The following is a 22,590-nucleotide window of genomic DNA, read 5'->3' as shown; positions in this document are numbered from 1 at the left end:
CCTCTCTCAAATCTCCTCTCAATCTTCTCTACTCTAAGGAGAACAACTCCAGCTTCTCCGGTCTATCGATGTAACTGAAGGCCCGCATTGCTGGAACCATTCTAGTAAATCTTTTGTGCACTCTAAGGCCTTCACACCTTTCCTGAAGTGCGGCATCCAGAATTGGATACAATACTCCAGTTGAGGCCGAACCAGTGTTTTATAAAGATTCATCATAACTTCCTTGCTTTTGTACTCTATGCCTCTATTTATGAAGCCCAGTATCCCGTATGCTTTTTTAACTTTTTTCTCAACCTGCCCTGCTACCTTCAATGATTTCTGCACATTTACCCCAAGCTCTCTTTGTTCATGCACCCCCTTTGGAATTGTACACTTTAGTTTATATTGCCTCTTCTTGTTCTTCCGACCGAAATGTATCACTTCGTACTTTTCTGCGTTAAATTTCAGCTGCCACATGTCCATCCATTTCACCAGCCTGTTTATGTCCTCTTGAAGTCTATCACTATCCTTCTCACTGTTCACTATACTTCCAAGTTTTGTGTCATCTGCAAATTTTTAAATTGTGCTCTATACTCCCAATCAACTTGCCCTGCCACCTTTAAGGGTTTGTGTATATGGACATCAAGGTCACTCTGCTCAACTACACTTTTCAAATTTGTGCCATTTATAGTATACCCTATACTATCTTTCCACATTAGTCCTCCTAAAGTGCATCACTTCAAACTTCTCTGTATTGAACTCCATCTGCCATGCTTCTGCCTAGTTCACCACTCTATCTATGTCATCCTGAATCCTATAAATATCCTCATCAATATCTACTACTTTGCCAAGTATCATATCTTCTGGAAACTTTAGAATTCTGCTCCCTGCACCGAGTCTAGGTCATTTATAAAAATTGGAAAGAGTAATGGGCTGAAAACACAACTGAAAATCATCTCCCAGTATGAAAAAACATCCATCCACCAGCACCCTTTGCATTCTGTCACTGAGCCAATTTTGTATCTATACCACCATTTTCCTCTTAATTCCGTCTGCTTCCATCTTCTTCATAAGCCATCTGCTTCATAAGTGTGACACTTTAAGAAGCGCTGGTAAAGCTGCTCAATGCCTGGTACAATAGGTAGTGTGTGTGCGACGCACGCTCCACCCATTTGTTCCGCAGAATTGCAGTCAGGGTATGTTACAGGAACTCCATTTGCATATTACATGTGGCCTCCTGCCTGAAACAGGTGGATGCTCAGACTGCCTATCTCAAGATGCTACCCACGAAGATAGCAGGCAGACGCCAGCAGAAATGGGGCCATATATCAAGGAGCTTGGAATACAAACTGAGGAAGTGATACTTCAGTTGTACAGTGCATTGCTCAGACCCCATCTGGACTACTACGTTCAGTTTTGGAACCTCAGGAAAGATCTATTAGTCTTGGAGGGGGTGCACTGCAGATTCCCCAGAATGGTATTGGGGCCTAAAAGGTCAATTATGAAGACAGGTTGCATAAACTTGGCTTGTATTCCCTTGAGTTCAGATGGTTAAAGGATGATCTAATCAAAGTGTTTAAAATGATGATGGGATTTTGATAGTTTCTCTGTATTTATCCTATTTTGTCTGGTGGAGAATCCAGAATAGAAGGGCATAATCTTTAAATTAGAGCTAGGTCATTTAGGAATAAAGGCAGGAAGTACTTTTTCCACACAAAGGGTAATAGAAATCTGGAACTCTCTCTCCAAAGGGCTGTAGATGCTGGGTCAATTCAGTGAAACAGACAAATCCTTACACACAATTGATTGGCACTAGTCTTGTCTAAGCCATTCTCTCTGCACACTGACCTTCACAAATGGGTCTTTGTTCTCCTCCTTCTTCCTGGATAGGAAATTAACAGTGGCCTCTGACTCACCGCCGATCCAGGGATTGGTCACTACGACTGCTAATTAAACTAACTCGTGCCTCTCCATCCACTTCACCCAACCACACATTGTCATATGCCGAATGCCCCGTTTATGTTGTAAAATGGAGTGATAGACAAACAAAATATTTTAAAAAGTCCCACCACTGGCAACCTGAGGCAATTTTCGAGCATGCTGTGAAACAGACAGTCAATGCCCATGCCTAAACGAGGGGAGAGTCTTCATTCACTATTTGAATTGGGGATATATTTATTTCATTTGTTTTATTTATTCATGGGATGTGGGTGTCGTTGTGGGCATGTATTTACCATCCCTAATTGCCCTCAAGAAGGTGATGGTGAGCTGCATTCTTGAAACACCGGGGTCCATGTGATGCCGGTGGGACAGGGCATACGCAGGGATGGTAATGGAGGAATCTGGGACGTTGGCTGAAAGGTATGATTCTGTGAGTATGACTATGTTGGAATAGACTGTGGGACAGCTCTTCCAATTTTGGCACAAGTCCCCTGATGTTAGTGAGGAGGACTTTGCAGGGTCGAATCCGGTTCCTAGGTCGACGTTGGGTGGTCCGTCTGGTTTTATTCTTATTATAGTTTCCCGTAGTGGTTTTGATACAACTGAGTGGCTTGCTAAGCCATTTCATAGTGCACTTAAGAGTCAACCACATTGCTGTGGGTCTGGAGTCACATATAGGTCAGACCAAGTAGGGATGGCAGATTTCATTCCCTAAAGGACATTTATGCCCATTGTAGGGCCCCAATGGGATTTTCATGGACCAATGGGTATGGCATATGTTGTGGAGGCCCACTGGTCCTTGGCATGGAGTGGCCTAACCAGTAGTCCATAAAGGGACAGTCACAGCTTGTTCTAAAAACAGTGAAGATTTTTTTATTTTATTTTTGTGGGGCCAGCAAGAGAAGGAGAGCTTCTAGCTGCCCTCAAAATTATTCTGGCCCACTGCTGGTCCCTGTGCAACATACTAAATAGATTTGCAATAAAGAGCTACTTCCCCATATAACCAGTAGGAAAACATTATTTATTTTAAACTAATCAAAAAATACTTACTCGCAGCCCTGGGGAAACCTCTTCGGGTACATTTACACCATACCGACTGTGGTTCGGGTTAGTGTCTGGAGTTATCGGCCTAGATTTTGCCGTCAGCGGCGAAGGAACGGCACTTGCTGTTCACTACGCTAACAGCTGCCCACAGAGTTTTTGCGGGCTTTTGAGCAGAGACTTGCTGGCATTGGATGTCTGATCTAGCATGGTGCCCTTTACAGTGGATCTGTGGCATGTGTGAGCAGGTAAAGCAAAAGCGAGGCTCTTCAACCATTAAGAATGAAGTATTCTCAATGAGATGCACAGGGGGAAATTTTTACTTCCCAACGCAGGAGATCCGGTAGCGTGTGGGGAAACCCAGAAGCCTGGGTCTCCCTGCTCACTGTGGAGATTCAACTCCACAGCGTATGTCTTCTATTACTGACTGGTTCCCCGCTGGGAAGTGAGCCTGATTGACAGACTTGGCTTTCAGTTGGATGGCCGCAGGCGCAGGTAGGTCCAATCACTGACCCGGGGAAGAGTCCGATCCCCGACTCCGGTGGGGGGGGGGTTCGATCCCAAGGGAAGTCTGATCACTGACAGCACGGAGTGTCCGATCGCGGGGTGGGAGGATGGAGGGTGCTTGGGGGGCCAGGAGAAAGCACACCTGTTCTTCCTGGCCCATAAGGAGGGCTCCCTGAGGCTGTCCTCGCCTCGCTGCAGCTCCTGGGTTTCCCCAGGAAACCTGGCCAGCCACAATAAAACCTGCTTAAATCCAAGTCTTCCAACCTCATGAACATATTTAAAATGCCAACCTGCCACCTGGGAGTGGTTGACTGCCACTCCGCTGGTCCTACCTCTGTAAAACCCAGAAGTCAGTGGGTTGTAGCCAGCTTCTTAACACGCTTCAATTTATTGACCATCTAATCTCCCGCCTGCACCCACTCGCTATGGTAAAATTCCTCCCGCCGAGTCTAAATCAGGAAGTATAAATTAGATTTAATTCATGTACATAAAGCGAAATAAAAAGAGGGAAAGAAAGATGGATTAAGAGAGATAAAAGAGACAGACAGAAAAGATAAAAAAAAATATAATTTTAAAAAAATTTGCAGTACTAATTACATTCTGAAGGAATGAGATTCCACACTTGTAAAATTAAATTTTCAGTGTTAGATAGGTTGTTTGGCAGTAATTAAGACTTACCATGCCGCTAAAAATTCACTTACACCTGAATGCACCAGCCACAACTTTTTCTGGCGTGTTTAGTGGGGAACTAGTGGGTAAGTTCCGAAAGCATGGGCCTTACGCTAAACATCAGCAAGACAAAGGTCCTCCATCAACCTGTCCTTACCGCACAGCACTGTCCTCCAGTCATCAAGATCCATGGCGCAGCCCTGGAAAACGTGGACCACTTCCCATATCTCAGGAGCCTCCTATCAACAAGAGCAGGCATTGACGACGAGATCCAACACCGCCTCCAGTGCAGCCTTCGGCCGCCTGAGGAAAAGAATGTTTGAAGACCAGGCCCTCAAAACTGCCACCAAGCTCATGGTCTACAGGTATGTAGTAATACCCGCCCTCCTGTATGGTTCACAAACATGGACCATGTACAGTAGACACCTCAAGTTGCTGGAGAAATACCACCAACGATGTCTCCGCAAAATCCTACAAATCCCCATGGAGGACAGACGTACCAACATTAGCGTCCTCGACCAGGTCAATATCCCCAGCATCGAAGCACTGACCACACTTGATCAGCTCCGCTGGGCAGGCCACATGTCAGCCACGAGACTCCCAAAGCAAGCGCTCTACTTAGAACTCCTTCACGGAAAATGGGCCAAAGGTGGGCAGTGGAAACATTACAAGAACACCCTCAAAGCCTCCCTGATAAAGTGCAACATCCCCACTGACACCTGGGAGATCCTGGCCAAAGACCGGCCTAAGTGGAGGAAGCACATCCGGGAGAGTGCTGAGCACCTCGAGTCTCGTCGCCGAGAGAGTGCAGGCAGTGGAAAGAGCTTGCAGCTAACCAGTCCCACCCACCCCTTCCCTCAATGACTCTCTGCCCCACCTGTGACAGAGTCTGTGGTTCTCGTATTGGACTGTACAGCCACCTAAGAACTCATGTTGAGAGTGGAAGCAAGTCTTCCTTGATTCCGAGGGACTGCCTGTGATGATAAGTGGGTAAGTATTGCAACCTCACGCCCTTAAGTGGATTTCAATGCCGAATCTATGAGCAAGGTACTGTTATAGCACAGCCTATGGAGCAGCAGGGTAACTCAGACCGCAACCTTCGGATGTCTGCATTTAACTGCGCATGTGTGTACTCCGGAAGTTGCTGTCCGATTGACTCCATAGCAACAGTGACGCTGTTATGCTCACCGTTATTTTCAATGCAAAGTCCGGGACATTGTCTTTAATTTCCTCATTCCTGCCTAGCTGGAAGGGTGGATGTCATACCCAGAGACAGGTCTGCTCGTTCATGAATTCATGAATGTACAGACTTCTCTCCCATCAGTTTAAAAAAAAAAATCTATATACATATATATTATAGAGAGAGAGAGAGAGAATGAGAGGGGAGAGTTCCTGCTCTCTTAATATTTCAATTAAGATCAGGTAGATTTAGAAAGTGTCCCAGAGTTCCTCCTGGAAGTGTCAGATAGATTCACTCAAAAGTCAGATCGGATCGTAACTCTGGATTTACTCTGCCAATGATTACATTGTTAAGAAGTGGAATTTCTTTGGCACCAATGCTGGGCTTGCAGTGTAAATGCTCCCATAAGAACCTAATTCTGAATGTTTTCACTAGAGTTGTGCAGTGACTTCCTCCACCGCCAATAGCATAACCTCCAATTCAATGTGAGCAACATGACCGAGGAATCTGATTAAAAATAATGATTTAGACGTTCCCTAATATATCCCAGTGAACTACTGGACTGCAAATAAAGTGGTAAAATTAAATTTTTCTACAAAATTATATGAGAACAGTTCATGACAGCTGTGCGCCCTGGCATCCATGTCAGATGGGTGAACAGACTTGACAACAATTTGTTTTTCTAGTTACTTACCCCTTCTGCATACTGTAAAAATCTCTTGTTTGATTCTTCTTTGTGGAAATCCTCCAAAAATTTCTTCCTGTAAGCTAGCACAGTATCTACGTGTGTCTTGTATTTGACAGCCAACTCCAGAGCTCTGCATTTGAAAATCAATGAAAATCTTAAATGCAGATGACAGAAAACAGTAATGTGGCATATTATACTAATCAAAACCAAGAATAGCATCACTAGCAGAATATCCTCAAGAATTATTTTTCTACCTTTTCCCTTAGTTTGTTTTTTCCAGTTAAAGTCAAGAATGACCAAAATGAGTCTGGAATTTCGGCTTGCTTGCACCTTGTTAGCACCCGGAGGGACGGTAAATGGTGTTTCTAGGCGCAACGCCGGGCGTCCAGCTTTTACCGCCCGGCCGACAAATTCGGCTCATGGTTTGCGGCGACGCAAAAACTTACCGCCTCGTTCTCTAGTTTCACTGAGATCATGACGTCAATCATCATGCAATGCTCCGCTACAGCCCCGGATGCAAAATTCGACCCGAACACCTCATTTAACGCTTGCCCTAGGAAACGACTGAAAAATCAGGCGTTCTCAGGGTGCCGCAGGCGGTATTGGCAGTGTATTTAAATGGAGGAATAAGGCTCCTACATCGCAGGTCATATTGATTGCAACGGTTACGCACAGCACACTAAGTGAAGCTCCGACTTGCAAACGGCACTTTTATCGGCATTACAGTGCCCTTACAACTTCAGTGATGGCATTTTAAATATGTGAACATTGGAATGATACACAAGACATCAATGGCAAAGGATGAATCATAAATTTTACTGCAATAAAGTAACAACTCCACCCCCTCCACAAATATACAACATTATGTTCCAAGGCATTGAGCAATAATGAAGTTCCTTAAATCAACAAAACTTTTTTTAACATCACGATTTTCAGATGGGCTGCAAAAACTTCCTTATGTAACGCCTGATTTTGTGCCCCTGATCATGGAACCTCATTTTTTGCTGAATTTTGCAGATCAGGACGCAAACTTTTTCCAGGAGCTATCAGGACCGCCCCGTTGCCATTACCACCCTGAAATCTCAAAAGCTGAAAATCCATCCCTATATTTACAATATATATATAATTGTGGCAAAACATAAAATATTTTCTAAAGTTCTTAAGGATATGAATTAAAACAAAATAAATGATCAATATTTTGTTACCTCATATCATGGTTCACAACTTCAAACATCTGAATTATAAGTTTTTGCTATTAAATTAAAATACAAAGAGAACTCATGATGGTTGGGCTAAATTCTTTTTTTTAACATGTTAAATTTTGAATTAATTACATCAATCTACAAAATTACTTGCTGAGGATGCTGATTTGCAGCGAGAGATTTTGTCAGTTAAATAGGATGTGACAACAAAATTGTTTAAACTGACTAATTAGGAAACACTGACGTCGTCATGTGAAGAACTCTCATGGGCATCATGTTAATCAGATTTCTCAACAATTCGGTATTATTTTAAACTTACATAAACTTATTTTTGTATGGGAGAAGTAGCATGTCATGAGATGCTTCTGTGTGAAATAAACTATTTGAGAGGATTGATATTGCTAAGAAATTAAAATATCTTTCTTTACATTTAAGAGTAAAAGTACAATTAAAATGTTATGATAATTATAGAATAGCTAATAGGACACTTTCTTTTCCTGTTAGATTTTGTTTGTATCAAGTGAAGAAATGTGCTGGGAGGGATGAAGATTCTGTTTATTTTTCTTCAAGTTTTGAGTTTCAGCATTTGTGAAGCTGGATGATCTTAGGCAAGAGGACAGGTCTCCCTGAACTGACAGGAAGCAGGAACACTGACTTACTCACCTGCGCCTCCTCCACACGCACATGCACCCGCACCCACACACACGTACCCACACACACCCGCACATGCACACACACACAATATCTCACAAAATGTATGTGGTGGGGAAGCTAGATACAGGAGGCTTCTGTTGCAAGTTTTTCTTGTACTGGGGTCGAACAACTAAAATATGTCAGAAATAACTTATATTTATATAGGCCATTTAACAAAGGAAAACATCTCAAGCTACTTCACTGAAGTTTAATCAGACAATAATTTACACCGATCCAAAGAAGTAGATTTTAGGACAGGTGATTAAAAGTTTGGTCAGAGAAATAGGTTTTAATGAGGGTCTTAAAGCAGGATCGAGTGGAGCAGCTGAGTCAGCCACATCCAGTGGGGGAGCGAAAGTCTTGGCAGCAGGAAGGCCCAGGTGGAAAGTCTTGGCAGTAGGAAAGTCGATCTGGGTGGTAAATCCGGCAATCACAGATGGAGGCAAGGAGCAGGCATGGTTGGGGGATGGGCAGTGGTCTCAGGTAGCTGCCCTTCCAGCATGGATTTTAGGGGTAAGAACTGCACTTTAGGGATAAGAAATGCACACACTATTAGGGCCAGCGGAAGCTTAAACAGTGGGGGGGAGGGAAGGGGGGGCAGATTGGGGGAGAAAGAATAAAGAATGGCAATGGATGGCTGGGGGTAAATTTGTTCAGGGAGAGCTCTCTAGGGAGCTGCCATCCCGGAGGCCACCCTGGTCCTTCAGTGCGCCAGCGCAGCCTTCGGTCGTCTGAGGAAGAGAGTGTTTGAAGACAAGGGCCTCAGATCCAGCACCAAGCTCATGGTCTACAGGGCAGTAGTGACACCCGCCCTCCTATATGGCTCAGAGAGTTGGATTATATACAGCAGACACCTCAAAACACTAGAGAAGTACCACCAGCGCTGCCTCCACAAGATCCTGCAAATCCATTGGCAGGACAGACGCACCAACATCAGTGTTCTCGCTCAGGTCAACATGCCCAGCATCGAAGCATTGACCACGCTCGATCTGCTCCGTTGGGTGGGCCACATCATCCGCATGCCCAACATGAGATTCCTAAAACAAGCGCTCTATGCGGAGCTTCGACACAGCAAGCGAGCCCCAGGTGGGCAGAGGAAATGCTTCAAGGACACCTTCAAAGCCTCCTTGACAAAGTGCAACATCCCCACCGACTCCTGGGAATGCCTGGCCCAAGATTGCCCAAAGTGGAGGAAGAGCATCCGGGAGAGTGCTGAGCACCTTGAGTCCCATCGCCGAGAACAAGCAGAAACCAAGCATGGACAGCGGAAGGCTCTCCGACCACCCTTTCCTTCAACCACTGTCTGCCCCACCTGTGACAGAGACTGTAGGTCTCATATTGGACTCTTCAGTCACCTGAGAACTCACTTTTAGAGTGGAAGCAAGTCATCCTCGACTCCGAGGCACTGCCAATGATGATGATAAAGCAGGAGAGTGAGGTGGAGAGACAGAGGTTTCGGGTGGGAATTCTAGTGCTTATGTCCTAGATGACTGAGGAAAGAACCGCCAATGGTGGGGCGAAGGGAGTGGGGTGAGCAGTTGCCATAGGAGCCTCTTATTAATCAGAGAAAGCATCTGCGAGATCTGATCAATCATAAAGATCCTTCCTTTGAGTAGAATCGAATCAATTGGTACAAAAAACATACATTATGATGTTGTATCATAACAAATTGAGAAAGACTTTTGTTTCATCTATTTTGCATTGTTTAAAAGTGTTAGATGAGAAAGTGGATCATTTAAAAAAAAAGAAAAACATGATCAAAATGATAATTTAATCATAATAACATACAAAATTAATATAGCCATTTAAGGAGAAGTTCAGCTGCCAAGGTTGGCACAAAGCATATTGGCCCTGAAATTGTGGTGTCTGCGATGGCGTACTCATAGTCCCTTTGAAAGGCCCGCAGATTCGCGAAATCCAGAACTTGTAATCTGTCCAAATATGCCTTGACAGATCATCTGAACCGCCTGAAAAATGAGTATTGCTGGCACAGAATTGGGCTATTTGCCCAACAACTCCCTAGCAATTGCCCACGCAACTCTTATGACTGGTAAAAGTAGGTGTAGGGCCTGCTTGCATCAGCGTAAGTATAAATGGCTTAAATAAAACATTTAAAAATCCAAAATTATGCACATACACTTTAAATGAAGGAAGACATTAATAAATGTGCAGAATAGGCATATAATTTTTAAATAAATTTTAACAGTTAAATATGAGGTATTACATTTTGGTAGGAAGAATAGGGAAGTCATTTATTACTTGGAGGGTGCGAGTCTGGGTAGGGTAGAGGAACAGAGGTATCTCGGAGTACAAATATACAAATCACTAAAAGTAGCGACACAGGTTAACAAAAGTCATAAAAAATAGCAAACTAGGTTTATTTCGTGAGATAGAATTGAAAAGTAGAAAAGTTATGCTAAACTTGTATCGAATCTTGGTAAGACCACATTTGGAGTACTGTGTGTAATATGGTCACCATATTATAAAAAGGATATAGAGGCACTGGAGAGGGTGCACAGAAGATTTACAAAAATGATACCAGAAATGCCAGGATATACCTGTTAGGAAAGGATGAACAGGCTGGGTCTCTTTTCGCTTGAAAGAAGAAGGCTGGGGTCTTTAAAATTATGAAAGGTTTTAATAGAGTGGATACAGAGAGAGTGTTACCACTTGTGGGGAAGAGCATAACTAGAGGCCATCAATATAAGATAGTCACCAAGAAATCAAATAGGGAATTCAGAAGATTCTTCCTTACCTAGAGAGTGGTGAGAATGTAGAACTTGCTACCACAAGGAGTAGTTGGGGCAAATAGCATAGATGCATTTAAGGGTATGCTAGATAAGCATATGAGGGAGAAGGGAATAGACGGTTATGCTGATAGATTTCGATGAGGAAAGATGGGAGGAGGCTAAAGTGGAGCATAAACGCTGGCATGGACTGGTTGGGCTGAATGGCCTGTTTCTGTGCCGTATATCCTATGTAAAATGAGTTTTTGCAAATATTGACCTAGATTACAGTCTTAATGATGTTTTAAATTACTTATTACAAAATTTAATTTTTATTGATGTTGGTGCAATAAAGGAACTTATGCTTATGAATAAAATTGCAATTCTATAATTATTAGAATTCTGTACATTGTATCATTATTTGGGGATGCCATTGCATATCATTAGGGGATTTCCATCGTAAATTGCAAAGGAATTCTCCTTTGTCATTGGAGGATCAAGTCCACGTGATCCCAGGTACGCTTCCGAACCATCTGCGTCCTTGGAATCATGGGCCATTGCACTGCCATCTGCTTCAAGTCCGGAGACCACAACTCTACAGAGCCTGGGGGCCAGGAGGTAATTATGTAAATGCTTCGCGGGTCGGAAGCATACTCCGGAGGTACATCTCCAACCGCAATTTCTAGGCCATTATATTGAATAAGTTACATATAATTAAACTGAAGTGTTAGCTAGAAGAAATCTTCATAAAATCAGGACTAAACTCTGCCATTAACATTTACAACACATTATATATCAGATAACATGAAAAAAAATTGGCAAAAACTTTCGTATGGCTGGTAAATTTTAGATGTGGGGACAGGATCATCCCCGAAATCCTCCACGAGACTTAGTCATGCCACATGAGAAGAGACTGAACTAAGGTCCAATGCTTCCTCACAGGCGATAGGGAAAATCAAGGGACAATTACCTGGGCCACACTTGTGCACCCCTGACAACCAGTCTTACAGCTGCAATGAGGGAAGCCAGCAGACAGTCTCCTTGCCTATCCTCTCACTCACGGATGATGCATAACAAGGGGAGACCCAGGAAAGGTGAACAAATAGCTTGAAAAGGGGGAGTTACATCTCATTAAATGATTAAACTATTGTGTGCCGAACACAGATGAGCCTGCACACAGGGAGGTTAAAGTAACAGTGACCTCAGTCTTTATTAAGACACTCCAGAGTCAGGAACAGGCCTTAGGGGCCGGCTTATATACAGTGCTCCCAAGGGATGCTGGAATCCTTTGGGACGTCAGGGGATGCACTCACTGGTGGCGGAACATCGTAGTGCATGCTTTACAGATACACAACATCACTCCCCCGCCGAAGTCAAAGTGAAAACTATTTACAAGCTGAGGCGGTCGGTAGCCTTTCTTTCCCTGGTGGACCGCCTCGGTACAAATGTCTGTTCTGGTGTATTGGCTGTGCCCTCGCTGGGCTGGCGTGTTGTTGGCCTGCAGGGCTGCTGAGTGAGCCTGGCCTTGCTGGGCTGTTGGGCATGATGGGTTCGATTTCCTGGTCCGGGGTGGTGTCGTTGCTCCTTTGGGTGTGTGTTGTGGGCTCTCAAAAGGTGGTGTCTGCTGTGGGTTGTTCAGGGCAGTCTGTGAACCGCAGCCTCGTTTGGTCCAGGTGCTTTCTGCAAATTTGTCCATTGTCTAGTTTGACTACAAACACCCTACTCCCTTCTTTAGTTATCACCGTGCCCGCGATCCACTTGGGACCATGTCCATAGTTTAGCACATACACAGTGTCATTCAGATCAATTTCCCATGACACAGTGGCGCGACCATCGTTTACATTTTGTTGCTGCCGCCTGCTCTCAACCTGATCATACAAGTTGGGGTGAACCAGCGAGAGTCTGGTTTTTAGTGTCCTTTTCATGAGTAGCTCAGCCGGGGGCACCCCATGAGTGAGTGGGGTCTCGTGTGGTAGCTGAGCAGTACTCGGGACAGGCGGGTTTGGAGTGAGCCTTCTGTGACTCGTTTAAGGCTCTGTTTGATTGTTTGCACTGCCCGCTCTGCCTGCCCATTGGAGGCTGGTTTAAACGGGGCCGAGGTAACATGTTTGATCCCATTGCGGGTCATGAATTCTTTAAATTCGGCACTGGTGAAACATGGCCCGTTGTCAGTGACCAGTATGTCAGGCAGGCCGTGTGTGGCAAACATGGCCCTCAGGCTTTCAATGGTGGCGGTGGCGGTGCTTCCCGACATTATTTCACATTCAATCCATTTTGAAAAAAACATCCACCACCGCCAGGAACATTTTACCGAGAAACGGGCCCGCATAGTCGACATGGAGCCTTGACCATGGTCTGGAGGGCCTGGATCACAAACTTAGTGGTGCCTCTCTGGGTGCGTTGCTCAACTGAGCACAAACGCTGCATTGCTGTACACAGGACTCTAAGTCAGAGTCGATACCGGGCCACCACACGCGGGATCTGGCTATCGCTTTCATCATTACTATACCCGGGTGTGTGCTGTGGAGATCCGAGATGAACGTGTCCCTGCCCAGTCTGCCTGAATGGACAGCTCGTCCTTTCGCCGCTGGAACGGCTTGATTAGCTCTTGCATTTCAACGGGGATGCTGGCCCAGCTCCCATGCAGTACACAGTTTTTTACTAGGGGCAGCAGAGGATCTTGGCTGGTCCAAGTCCGAATCTGGCAGGCCTTGACAGGTGATTTTATCATTTTCAAACATTTCCATGACCATCAACAAGTCTGCGGGCCGTGCCACCATCAACAAGTTTGCAGGCTGCGCCATTTCCACCCCCATGGTGGGCAATGGTAGCCGACTGAGAGCATCCGCACAGTTCTCGGTGCCTGGCCTGCGGCGAATGGTATAGTTATACGCTAATAGCGCGAGTGCCCACCTTTGTATGCGGGCTGAGGCATTAGTATTTATCCCCTTGTTTTCAGCGAACAGGGTTGTGAGAGACTTGTGATCGGTTTCAAGCTCAAATTTGAGGCCAAACAGGTACTGATGCATTTTCTTTACCCCAAACACACACGCTAATGCCTCTTTCTCAATCATGCTGTAGGCCCTCTCGGCCATAGATAAGCTCCTGGAAGCATAGATGACAGGTTACAACTTCCCCGCAACGTTAGCTTGTTGCAATACATACCCGGCTCCTTACACGACGCATCACATGCTAGGACAAGTCTTTTACACGGGTTATACAATACAAGCAGCTTGTTGGAGCATAAAACGTTTCTGGCTTTCTCAAAAGCAATTACGTGTTTTTCTTCCCATACCTAGTTCTCACCTTTACGCAATAACACATGTCGGGACTCTAAGAGGGTGTTTAACCCCGGTAGGAAGTTGCCAAAATAGCTGAGGAGTCTCAGGAACGACCGCAACTCCGTGACGTTCTGTGGCCTGGGCACATTCCTGATAGCCTCTGTCTTGGCGTCTGTGGGCCGAATGCCGTCCGCCGCGATCTTTCTGCCCAAAAACTCCACTTATGTTGCCATGAAGATGCATTTCGACCTCTTCAGCTGCAGCCCTACGCGATCCAGTCGCTGGAGGACCTCCTCCAGGTTTTGTAGGTGCTCGACGGTGTCCCGACTCGTGACCAATATGACATCCTGAAAAACCACCGTCCATGGTACCGACTTGAGTAGGCTCTCTTTGTTTCTCTGGAAGATCGCTGCAGCCGACCGAATTCCAAACGGGCATCTGTTGTCGATGAACAGTCCCTTGTGCGTGTTAATGCAGGTGAGGCCCTTCGAAGACTCCTCCAGCTCCTGCGTCATGTAGGCCGAAGTCAGGTCGAGCTTGGTGAATGTCTTGCCTCCTGCCAGCGTCGCAAATAGGTCATCTGCCTTAGGTAGCGGGTATTGGTCCTCTAGTGAGAAACGATTAATAGTTACTTTATAATCGCCGCAAATCCTGACTGTGCCATCACTTTTGAGTACTGGAACAATCGGGCTGGTCTGCTCGCTGAATTCCACTGGGGAGATGATGCCCTCGCTTTGCAGCCTGTCCAGCTCGATTTCCACTCTCTCCCTTATCATGTGAGGTACCACTTGCGCCTTGTGGTGAATGGGTCGTACCTCTGGGACCAAGTGGATCTGCACCTTCGCCCAAGAAAAGTTTCACATGCCTGGCTCAAAAAGGGAAGGAAATTTGTTGAAAACCTGGGTACATGAGGCCTCATCGACATGTGATAGTGCTCGGATGTCATCCCAGTTCCAGCGGATTTTGCCCTGCCAGCTCCTTCCAAGCAGTGTGGGGCCATCGCCCGGGACAATCCAGAGTGGCAATTCGTGCACCGTGCCCTCGTAAGTGACCTTGACCATGGCGCTGCCCAGGACAGTGATAAGCTCTTTGGTGTACGTTCTCAGTTTTGTGTGCATGGGGCTCAGGGCTGGTCTGAGTGCCTTGTTGCACCACAGTCTCTCAAACATGTTTTTACTCATGATGGATTGGCTAGCGCCAGTGTCCAGTTCCATGGCTACAGGTAAGCCATTCAATTTTATATTTAGCATTCTAGGTGGACATTTCGTCGAAAATGTGTGCACCCCGTATACTTCAGCATCTGCCTCCATTCTCTGAGGCTCGAAATTGCTTTGGTCCACCATGGACCGATCTTCCTCTGCCACGTGGTGGTTAGCAGGTTTTGCAGAGCTTGCAGCTCGTCTGCAAGCTCGTTGGAGATGCCCCATTGTTCCACAGCTCTTGCAAACATACCCTTTGAAGCAGCATGAATAGGCTGAATGGAAGCCTCCACAACGCCAACAAGGTGTGAATTGCCTTGCATTCATCCTTTGTTACGGATTCTGAGTCATCTAGGTCACCTGAGGCCTGCTGGCAGTTGCAGGCTCGTGATTTCTGCCTGTACATTTCTGCTCGCAAACACAGTTCCAGTTAATTTATGAACATTGCTAGCACTTGTGTGCTGAGAGATTTGTTTGGTGTTATCACTGGTGGACATAAATGCCTGTGCTATTGCAATGGCCTTACTGAGGGTCGGTGTCTCTGCAGTCAAAAGTTTTCGTAGGATGGTCTCATGGCCAATGCCCAGTACAAAAAAGTCTCTGAGCATTTGCTCCATCACACTCACAATGTCCTGCAAGTCGCCTTAGCTCGGCGATGTAGCTCGCCACTTCCTGACCTTCAGATCACTGGCACGTGTAGAACCGATACCTTGCCATCAGCACGCTCTCCCTCAGGTTAAGATGCTCCCGAACCAGTGTACACAGCTCCTCGTACGTCTTATTTGTGGGTTTCACCAGAGCCAGAAGATTCTTCATGAGGCTGTAGGTCGGTGCCCCGCAGATCGTGAGGAGGACCGCTCTCCTTTTTGCAGCGCTTCCTTCTCCATCCAGTTCGTTGGCTACAAAGTACTGGTCTAACCGTTCGTCATAGGCTTCCCAGTCCTCACCATTCGAGAACTTCTCCAGGATGCTAACAGTTTGCTGCATCTTTGCGTTGGATTCGTATTCTCGTCGCCAGTTATTGTGTCACTAACACAGATGAGACTGCACACAGGGAGATTAAAGTATCAGTGACCTCATTCTTTATTAAGACACTCCAGAGTGAGGAACAGGCCTTCGGGGCCGGCTTATATACAGTGCTCCCAGGGGATGCTGGGATCCCTTGAGACTTCAGGAGATTCACTCCATAGTGGCGGAACATGGGAGTGCATGCTTTATAGATACACAACATAAACCAATAAGGAATTAATGAAGATGGGAAACTAGATTAAGGCTAGATTAAGTTGGGAAACTAGATTAAGGCCCCTTGCAGTCAGAATCAGGTGAATTTATAATGGGGAACAAAGAAATGGCAGGCCAATTGAACAAATACTTGGTTCTGTCTTCACTAAGACACAAAAAACCTTCCGGAAATACTAGGGGACTGAGGGTCTAGCGAGAAGAAGGAACTGAAGGAAATTCTTATTAGTCAGGAAATTGTGTTCGGGAAATTGATGGGATTGAAGGCCGATAAATGCCCAGGGTCTGATAGTCTGCATCCCAGAGTACTTAAGGAAGTGGCCCTAAAAATAGTGGATACATTGGTGGCCATTTTCCAACATTAATAGACTCTGGATCAGTTCCTATGGACTGGAAGGTAGCTAATGTAACCCCACTTTTTAAAAAAGGAGGGAGAGAAAACAGGGAATTATAGACTGGTTAGCCTGACATCGGTAGTGGGGAAAATGTTGGAATCAATTATTAAAGATGAAATAGCAGCGCATTTGGAAAGCAGTGACAGGATCGGTCCAAGTCAGCATGGATTTATGAAAGGGAAATCATGCTTGACAAATCTTATACAATTTTTTGAGGATGTAACTAGTGGAGTGGACAAGGGAGAACCAGTGGATGTGGTATATTTGGACTTTCAAAAGGCTTTTGACAAGGTCCCACACAAGAGATTAGTGTGCAAAATTAAAGCACATAGTATTGGGGGTGATGTATTGACATGGATAGAGAACTGGTTGGCAGAGAGGAAGCAAAGAGTAGGAATAAATGGGTCCTTTTCAGAATGGCAGGCATTGACTAGTGGGGTACCACAAGTTCAGTGCTGGGCCCTCAGCTATTTACAATATACATTAATGATTTGGACGAAGGAATTGAATGTAATATCTCCAAGCGTGCAGATGACACTAAACTGGGTGGCAGTGTGAGCTGTGAGGAGGATGCTAAGAGGCTACAGGGTGACTTGGACAGGTTAGGTGAGTGGGCAAATGCATGGCAAATGCAGTATAATGTCGATAAATGTGAGGTTATCCACTTTGGTGGCAAAAACAGAGAGGCAGAATATTATCTGAATGTGACAGATTAGGAAAAGGGGAGGTGCAATGAGACCTGGGTGTCATGGTACATCAGTCATTGAAAGTTGGCATGCAGGTACAGCAGGCGGTGACGAAGGCAAATGGCATGTTAGCCTTCATAGCGAGAGGATTTGAGTATAGAAACATAGAAACATAGAAAATAGGTGCAGGAGTAGGCCATTCGGCCCTTCTAGCCTGCACCGCCATTCAATGAGTTCATGGCTGAACATTCAACTTCAGTACCCCATTCCTGCTTTCTCGCCATACCCCTTGATCCCCCTAGTAGTAAGGACCTCATCTAACTCCTTTTTGAATATATTTAGTGAATTGGCCTCAACAACTTTCTGTGGTAGAGAATTCCACAGGTTCACCACTCTCTGGGTGAAGAAGTTCCTCCGCATCTCGGTCCTAAATGGCTTACCCCTTATCCTTAGACTGTGACCTCTGGTTCTGGACTTCCCCAACATTGGGAACATTCTTCCTGCATCTAACCTGTCTAACCCCGTCAGAATTTTAAATGTTTCTATGAGGTCCCCTCTCATTCTTCTGAACTCCAGTGAATACAAGCCCAGTTGATCCAGTCTTTCTTGATAGGTCAGTCCCGCCATCCCGGGAATCAGTCTGGTGAACCTTCGCTGCACTCCCTCAATAGCAAGAATGTCCTTCCTCAGGTTAGGAGACCAAAACTGTACACAATACTCCAGGTGTGGCCTCACCAATGCCCTGTACAACTGTAGCAACACCTCCCTGCCCCTGTACTCAAATCCCCTTGCTATGAAGGCCAACATGCCATTTGCTTTCTTAACCGCCTGCTGCACCTGCATGCCAACCTTCAATGACTGATGTACCATGACACCCAGGTCTCTTTGCACCTCCCCTTTTCCTAATCTGTCACCATTCAGATAATAGTCTGTCTCTCTGTTTTTACCACCAAAGTGGATAACCTCACATTTATCCACATTATACTTCATCTGCCATGCATTTGCCCACTCACCTAACCTATCCAAGTCGCTCTGCAGCCTCACAGCATCCTCCTCGCAGCTCACACTGCCACCCAACTTAGTGTCATCCGCAAATTTGGAGATACTACATTTAATCCCCTCATCTAAATCATTAATGTACAGTGTAAACAGCTGGGGCCCCAGCACAGAACCTTGCGGTACCCCACTAGTCACTGCCTGCCATTCTGAAAAGTACCCATTTACTCCTACTCTTTGCTTCCTGTCTGACAACCAGTTCTCAATCCATGTCAGTACACTACCCCCAATCCCATGTGCTCTAACTTTCCACATCAATCTCTTGTGTGGGACCTTGTCGAACGCCTTCTGAAAGTCCAAATATACCACATCAACTGGTTCTCCCTTATCCACTCGACTGGAAACATCCTCAAAAAATTCCAGAAGATTTGTCAAGCATGATTTCCCTTTCACAAATCCATGCTGACTTGGACCTATCATGTCACCTCTTTCCAAATGCACTGCTATGACATCCTTAATAAGTATAGGAGCAGGGAGGTCTTACTGCAGTTGTACAGGGCCTTGGTGAGGCCACACCTCGAATATTGTGTACAGTTTTGGTCTCCTAATCTGAGGAAGGACATTCTTGCTATTGAGGGAGTGCAGCGAAGGTTCACCAGACTGATTCCCAGGATGGCAAGACTGACATATGAAGAAAGCCTGGATCGACTAGGTTTATATTCACTGGAATTTCGAAGAATGAAAGGGGAAGTCATAGAAACATATAAAATTCTGACAAGATTGGACAGGTTAGATTCAGGAAGAATGTTCCCGATGTTGGGGAAGTCCAGGACCAGGGGTCACAGTCCAAGGATAAGGGGTAAGCCATTTAGGACCGAGATGAGGAGAAACTTCTTCACTCAGAGAATTATGAACCTGTGGAATTCTCTACCACAGAAAGTTGTTGAGGCCAGTTCGTTATGTTCAAAAAGGAGTTAGATGTGGCCCTTATGGCTAAAGGGATCAAAGGGTATGGAGAGAAAGCAGGAATGGGGTAATGAAGTTGCATGATCAGCCATGATCATATTGAATGGTGGTGCAGGCTCGAAGGGCCGAATGGCCTACTCCTGCACCTATTTTCTATGTTTCTATGTTTACATCTACACACAATCTATCAATGACTAGTTAATTCCCTCCTCAATGCAGAAACACTTTGGTTATAAACTTGGAAAAATCTATTTCAGAATAGTGATAGCATAATTACTATCACTTAACAACACTGACCTCTAGAGCCCAACATTGGCCATGACTTGCATCAATCTTTTTGGAGTAAGTTGTTTTTTCTGGCGTAAGTTAGAAAATGCCATTTTCCCCCAAATATTTGCTTTAGAGTAAGTCAGTTCGGTACGATTTTTTTCAGGTCCGTTTTTTTTGCCAAAAGGGGGCGTTCCCAGACACTTACGCCAGTTTTGGCCATTAATGCCACTTTGGCCAGCAAAAACGTACTCCAAATCCACTTAGGTCAGCGTAAGTGGCCAGCTCTGAAAAACCTTGCGGGCAGTGAAGAAAGCAGTGCACAATCAGCAGACATTACGGCAGGAATAGGGGAGGGAAGGGAACTGGAGAGGACCTCAACAACCAAGCAGCAAACATTAAGGAAAAGCTCAAACCATAAAAAAACAATAAAAAAAGAAATAAATCCTACCTTATCTTTAAAGTCTGCCCGGGAAAGGCAGCGGGCCGGCCTGTGTGTGAGGCCATTTGGCCTGGGATAGGGAAGGCAAGACTCACCGGAAGCAGTGTGAGCTTGTGGGCTGGAGAAGTTGCAGCTGCTGGATCTGCGCGTTTCATTGCAGGGGGGGGGGGGTGAGAGCCCGCTGAGCGGCCGGAGAAGCTGCCGTGCTTTTCATTGGGGTGGGAAGAGAGCCCGCTGAGCGGCCGGAGAAGCTGCCGTGCTTTTCATTGGGGTGGGAAGAGAGCCCGCTGAGCGACCGGAGAAGCTACTGGATCTGCGCTTTTCATTGGGTGGGGGTGGGGAGAGGAGGGTTTATTTTTTGGAGCTGTTCCTGTGTTGTATTAATTGAACATGATTCATTTTGAATGTAAAATATATTTTATTGAAAACTTTGCAATGTACTTAACTTTATTGTAATAAAAATATTCTTGTATCAAGATTTAGTCTTTAAGATCACTTAAACGTTAAAATCACTTATAAACTTGTACCGTTACATAACTTACAAAAAACACCCAATATGAGAACAGTTACGCTCTAAGATCATTTAAACTTTAAGTTCACTTATAAATGTATAAAGTTACATAACTTACCAAAAACATCCAATGTGAGAACAGTTAGAACAGTGAGTGAAGTGACATAAACAACCAAAACAAAAACAACAGCAGCAAAGAAAGGCCTTGGTCTAAGGCTGCCCACTGCGCTTGGTCTTGGGCTCTCCATGACCCCTGCCCGCAGGCGGTGGCGCAGTATTTCTGGGGTGCACACCAAGATTCTTCTTTCTAACATCTCGGCCACTGGGCACCTCTTGGGGGTGGGGGATGTCAACGTCACATGGCAATTTGGAGGGTCCAAGCGGCAAGTTGGAGGGCCCAGGCGGCAAGCTGGAGGGCGCGGCCTTGGCCTGTTCAGAGCTTGGTGCGGGGATTGGAGTGGGAGTGGCAGTTGATTCTGTCAATGGGCGCGGGGTCTGGGCATGTTCCCTTATTGCAGCAGATAACTCAGACCCTCCCTCACGGCCTCGGTCATTGCAACTGTCATCCTTTCCACTACCTCTGACATTCCATCCCTCATGGCCACCATTCCCTCACTGATGTTAGCGGACATGGTTCCGATTTCCCGTGCCATTACTGTTACTTTTCCCGACAGTCCCACTATCTCCGCACTCACCCCAGTTATGGTGTCCAGGAGTGATAGGGTAAGCTCAACGCGCTCCCCCCCCCCAATGCCAGAAATAGCAGTGAACCCGGGGACTGGGAGAAATTTAGAACTCAGCAGAGGAGGACAAAGGGTTTGATTAGGGCAGGGAAAATGAAGTACGAGAAGAAGCTTGCAGGGAACATTAAGGCGGATTGCAAAGGTTTCTATAGGTATGTAAAGAGAAAAAGGTTAGTAAAGACAAACGTAGGTCCCCTGCAGTCAGAATCAGGGGAAGTCATAACTGGGAACAAAGAAATGGCAGACCAATTGAACAAGTACTTTGGTTCGGTATTCACTGAGGAGGACACCAACAACCTTCCGGATATAAAAAGGGTCAGAGGGTATAGTAAGGAGGAGGAACTGAGGGAAATCTTTATTAGCCGGGAAATTGTGTTGGGGAAATTGATGGGATTGAAGGCCGATAAATCCCCAAGGCCTGATGGACTGCATCCCAGAGTACTTAAGGAGGTGGCCTTGGAAATAGTGGATGCATTGACAGTCATTTTCCAACATTCCATTGACTCTGGATCAGTTCCTATCGAGTGGAGGGTAGCCAATGTAACCCCACTTTTTAAAAAAGGAGGGAGAGAGAAAACAGGGAATTATAGACCGGTCAGCCTGACCTCTGTAGTGGGTAAAATGATGGAATCAATTATTAAGGATGTCATAGCAGTGCATTTGGAAAATGGTGACATGATAGGTCCAAGTCAGCATGGATTTGTGAAAGGGAAATCATGCTTGACAAACCTTCTGGAATTTTTTGAGGATGTTTCCAGTAAAGTGGACATGGGAGAACCAGTTGATGTGGTATATTTGGACTTTCAGAAGGCTTTCGACAAGGTCCCACACAAGAGATTAATGTGCAAAGTTAAAGCACATGGGATTGGGGGTAGTGTGCTGACGTGGATTGAGAACTGGTTGTCAGACAGGAAGCAAAGAGTAGGAGTAAATGGGGACTTTTCAGAATGGCAGGCAGTGACTAGTGGGGTACCGCAAGGTTCTGTGCTGGGGCCCCAGCTGTTTACATTGTACATTAATGATTTAGACGAGGGGATTAAATGTAGTATCTCCAAATTTGCGGATGACACTAAGTTGGGTGGCAGTGTGAGCTGCGAGGAGGATGCTATGAGGCTGCAGAGTGACTTGGATAGGTTAGGTGAGTGGGCAAATGCGTGGCAGATGAAGTATAATGTGGATAAATGTGAGGTTATCCACTTTGGTGGTAATAACAGAGAGACAGACTATTATCTGAATGGT

At 45.6% G+C, this 22,590-nt stretch overlaps 1 protein-coding gene across 4 annotated transcripts in view; it reads right to left on the bottom strand.

The window, feature by feature from the left end:
- ift80 (intraflagellar transport 80 homolog (Chlamydomonas)) overlaps positions 1-22,590 on the bottom strand; it is a 352,701-nt gene that overhangs the window by 12,930 nt on the left and 317,181 nt on the right. For all 4 annotated transcript variants that reach the window (XM_070882337.1, XM_070882338.1, XM_070882340.1 and 1 more), the window contains one exon: positions 6,012-6,135. In XM_070882337.1, coding sequence (XP_070738438.1) covers positions 6,012-6,135 — 124 coding nt within the window. The remainder of the gene's footprint in view (positions 1-6,011; positions 6,136-22,590) is intronic.

This window comes from Pristiophorus japonicus, chromosome 6 (assembly GCF_044704955.1).
Source record: "Pristiophorus japonicus isolate sPriJap1 chromosome 6, sPriJap1.hap1, whole genome shotgun sequence".
NCBI lineage: Eukaryota > Metazoa > Chordata > Chondrichthyes > Pristiophoridae > Pristiophorus > Pristiophorus japonicus.
Note: the sequence above shows the minus strand (reverse complement) of the source record. Positions and strands in the feature narration are given on the sequence as shown.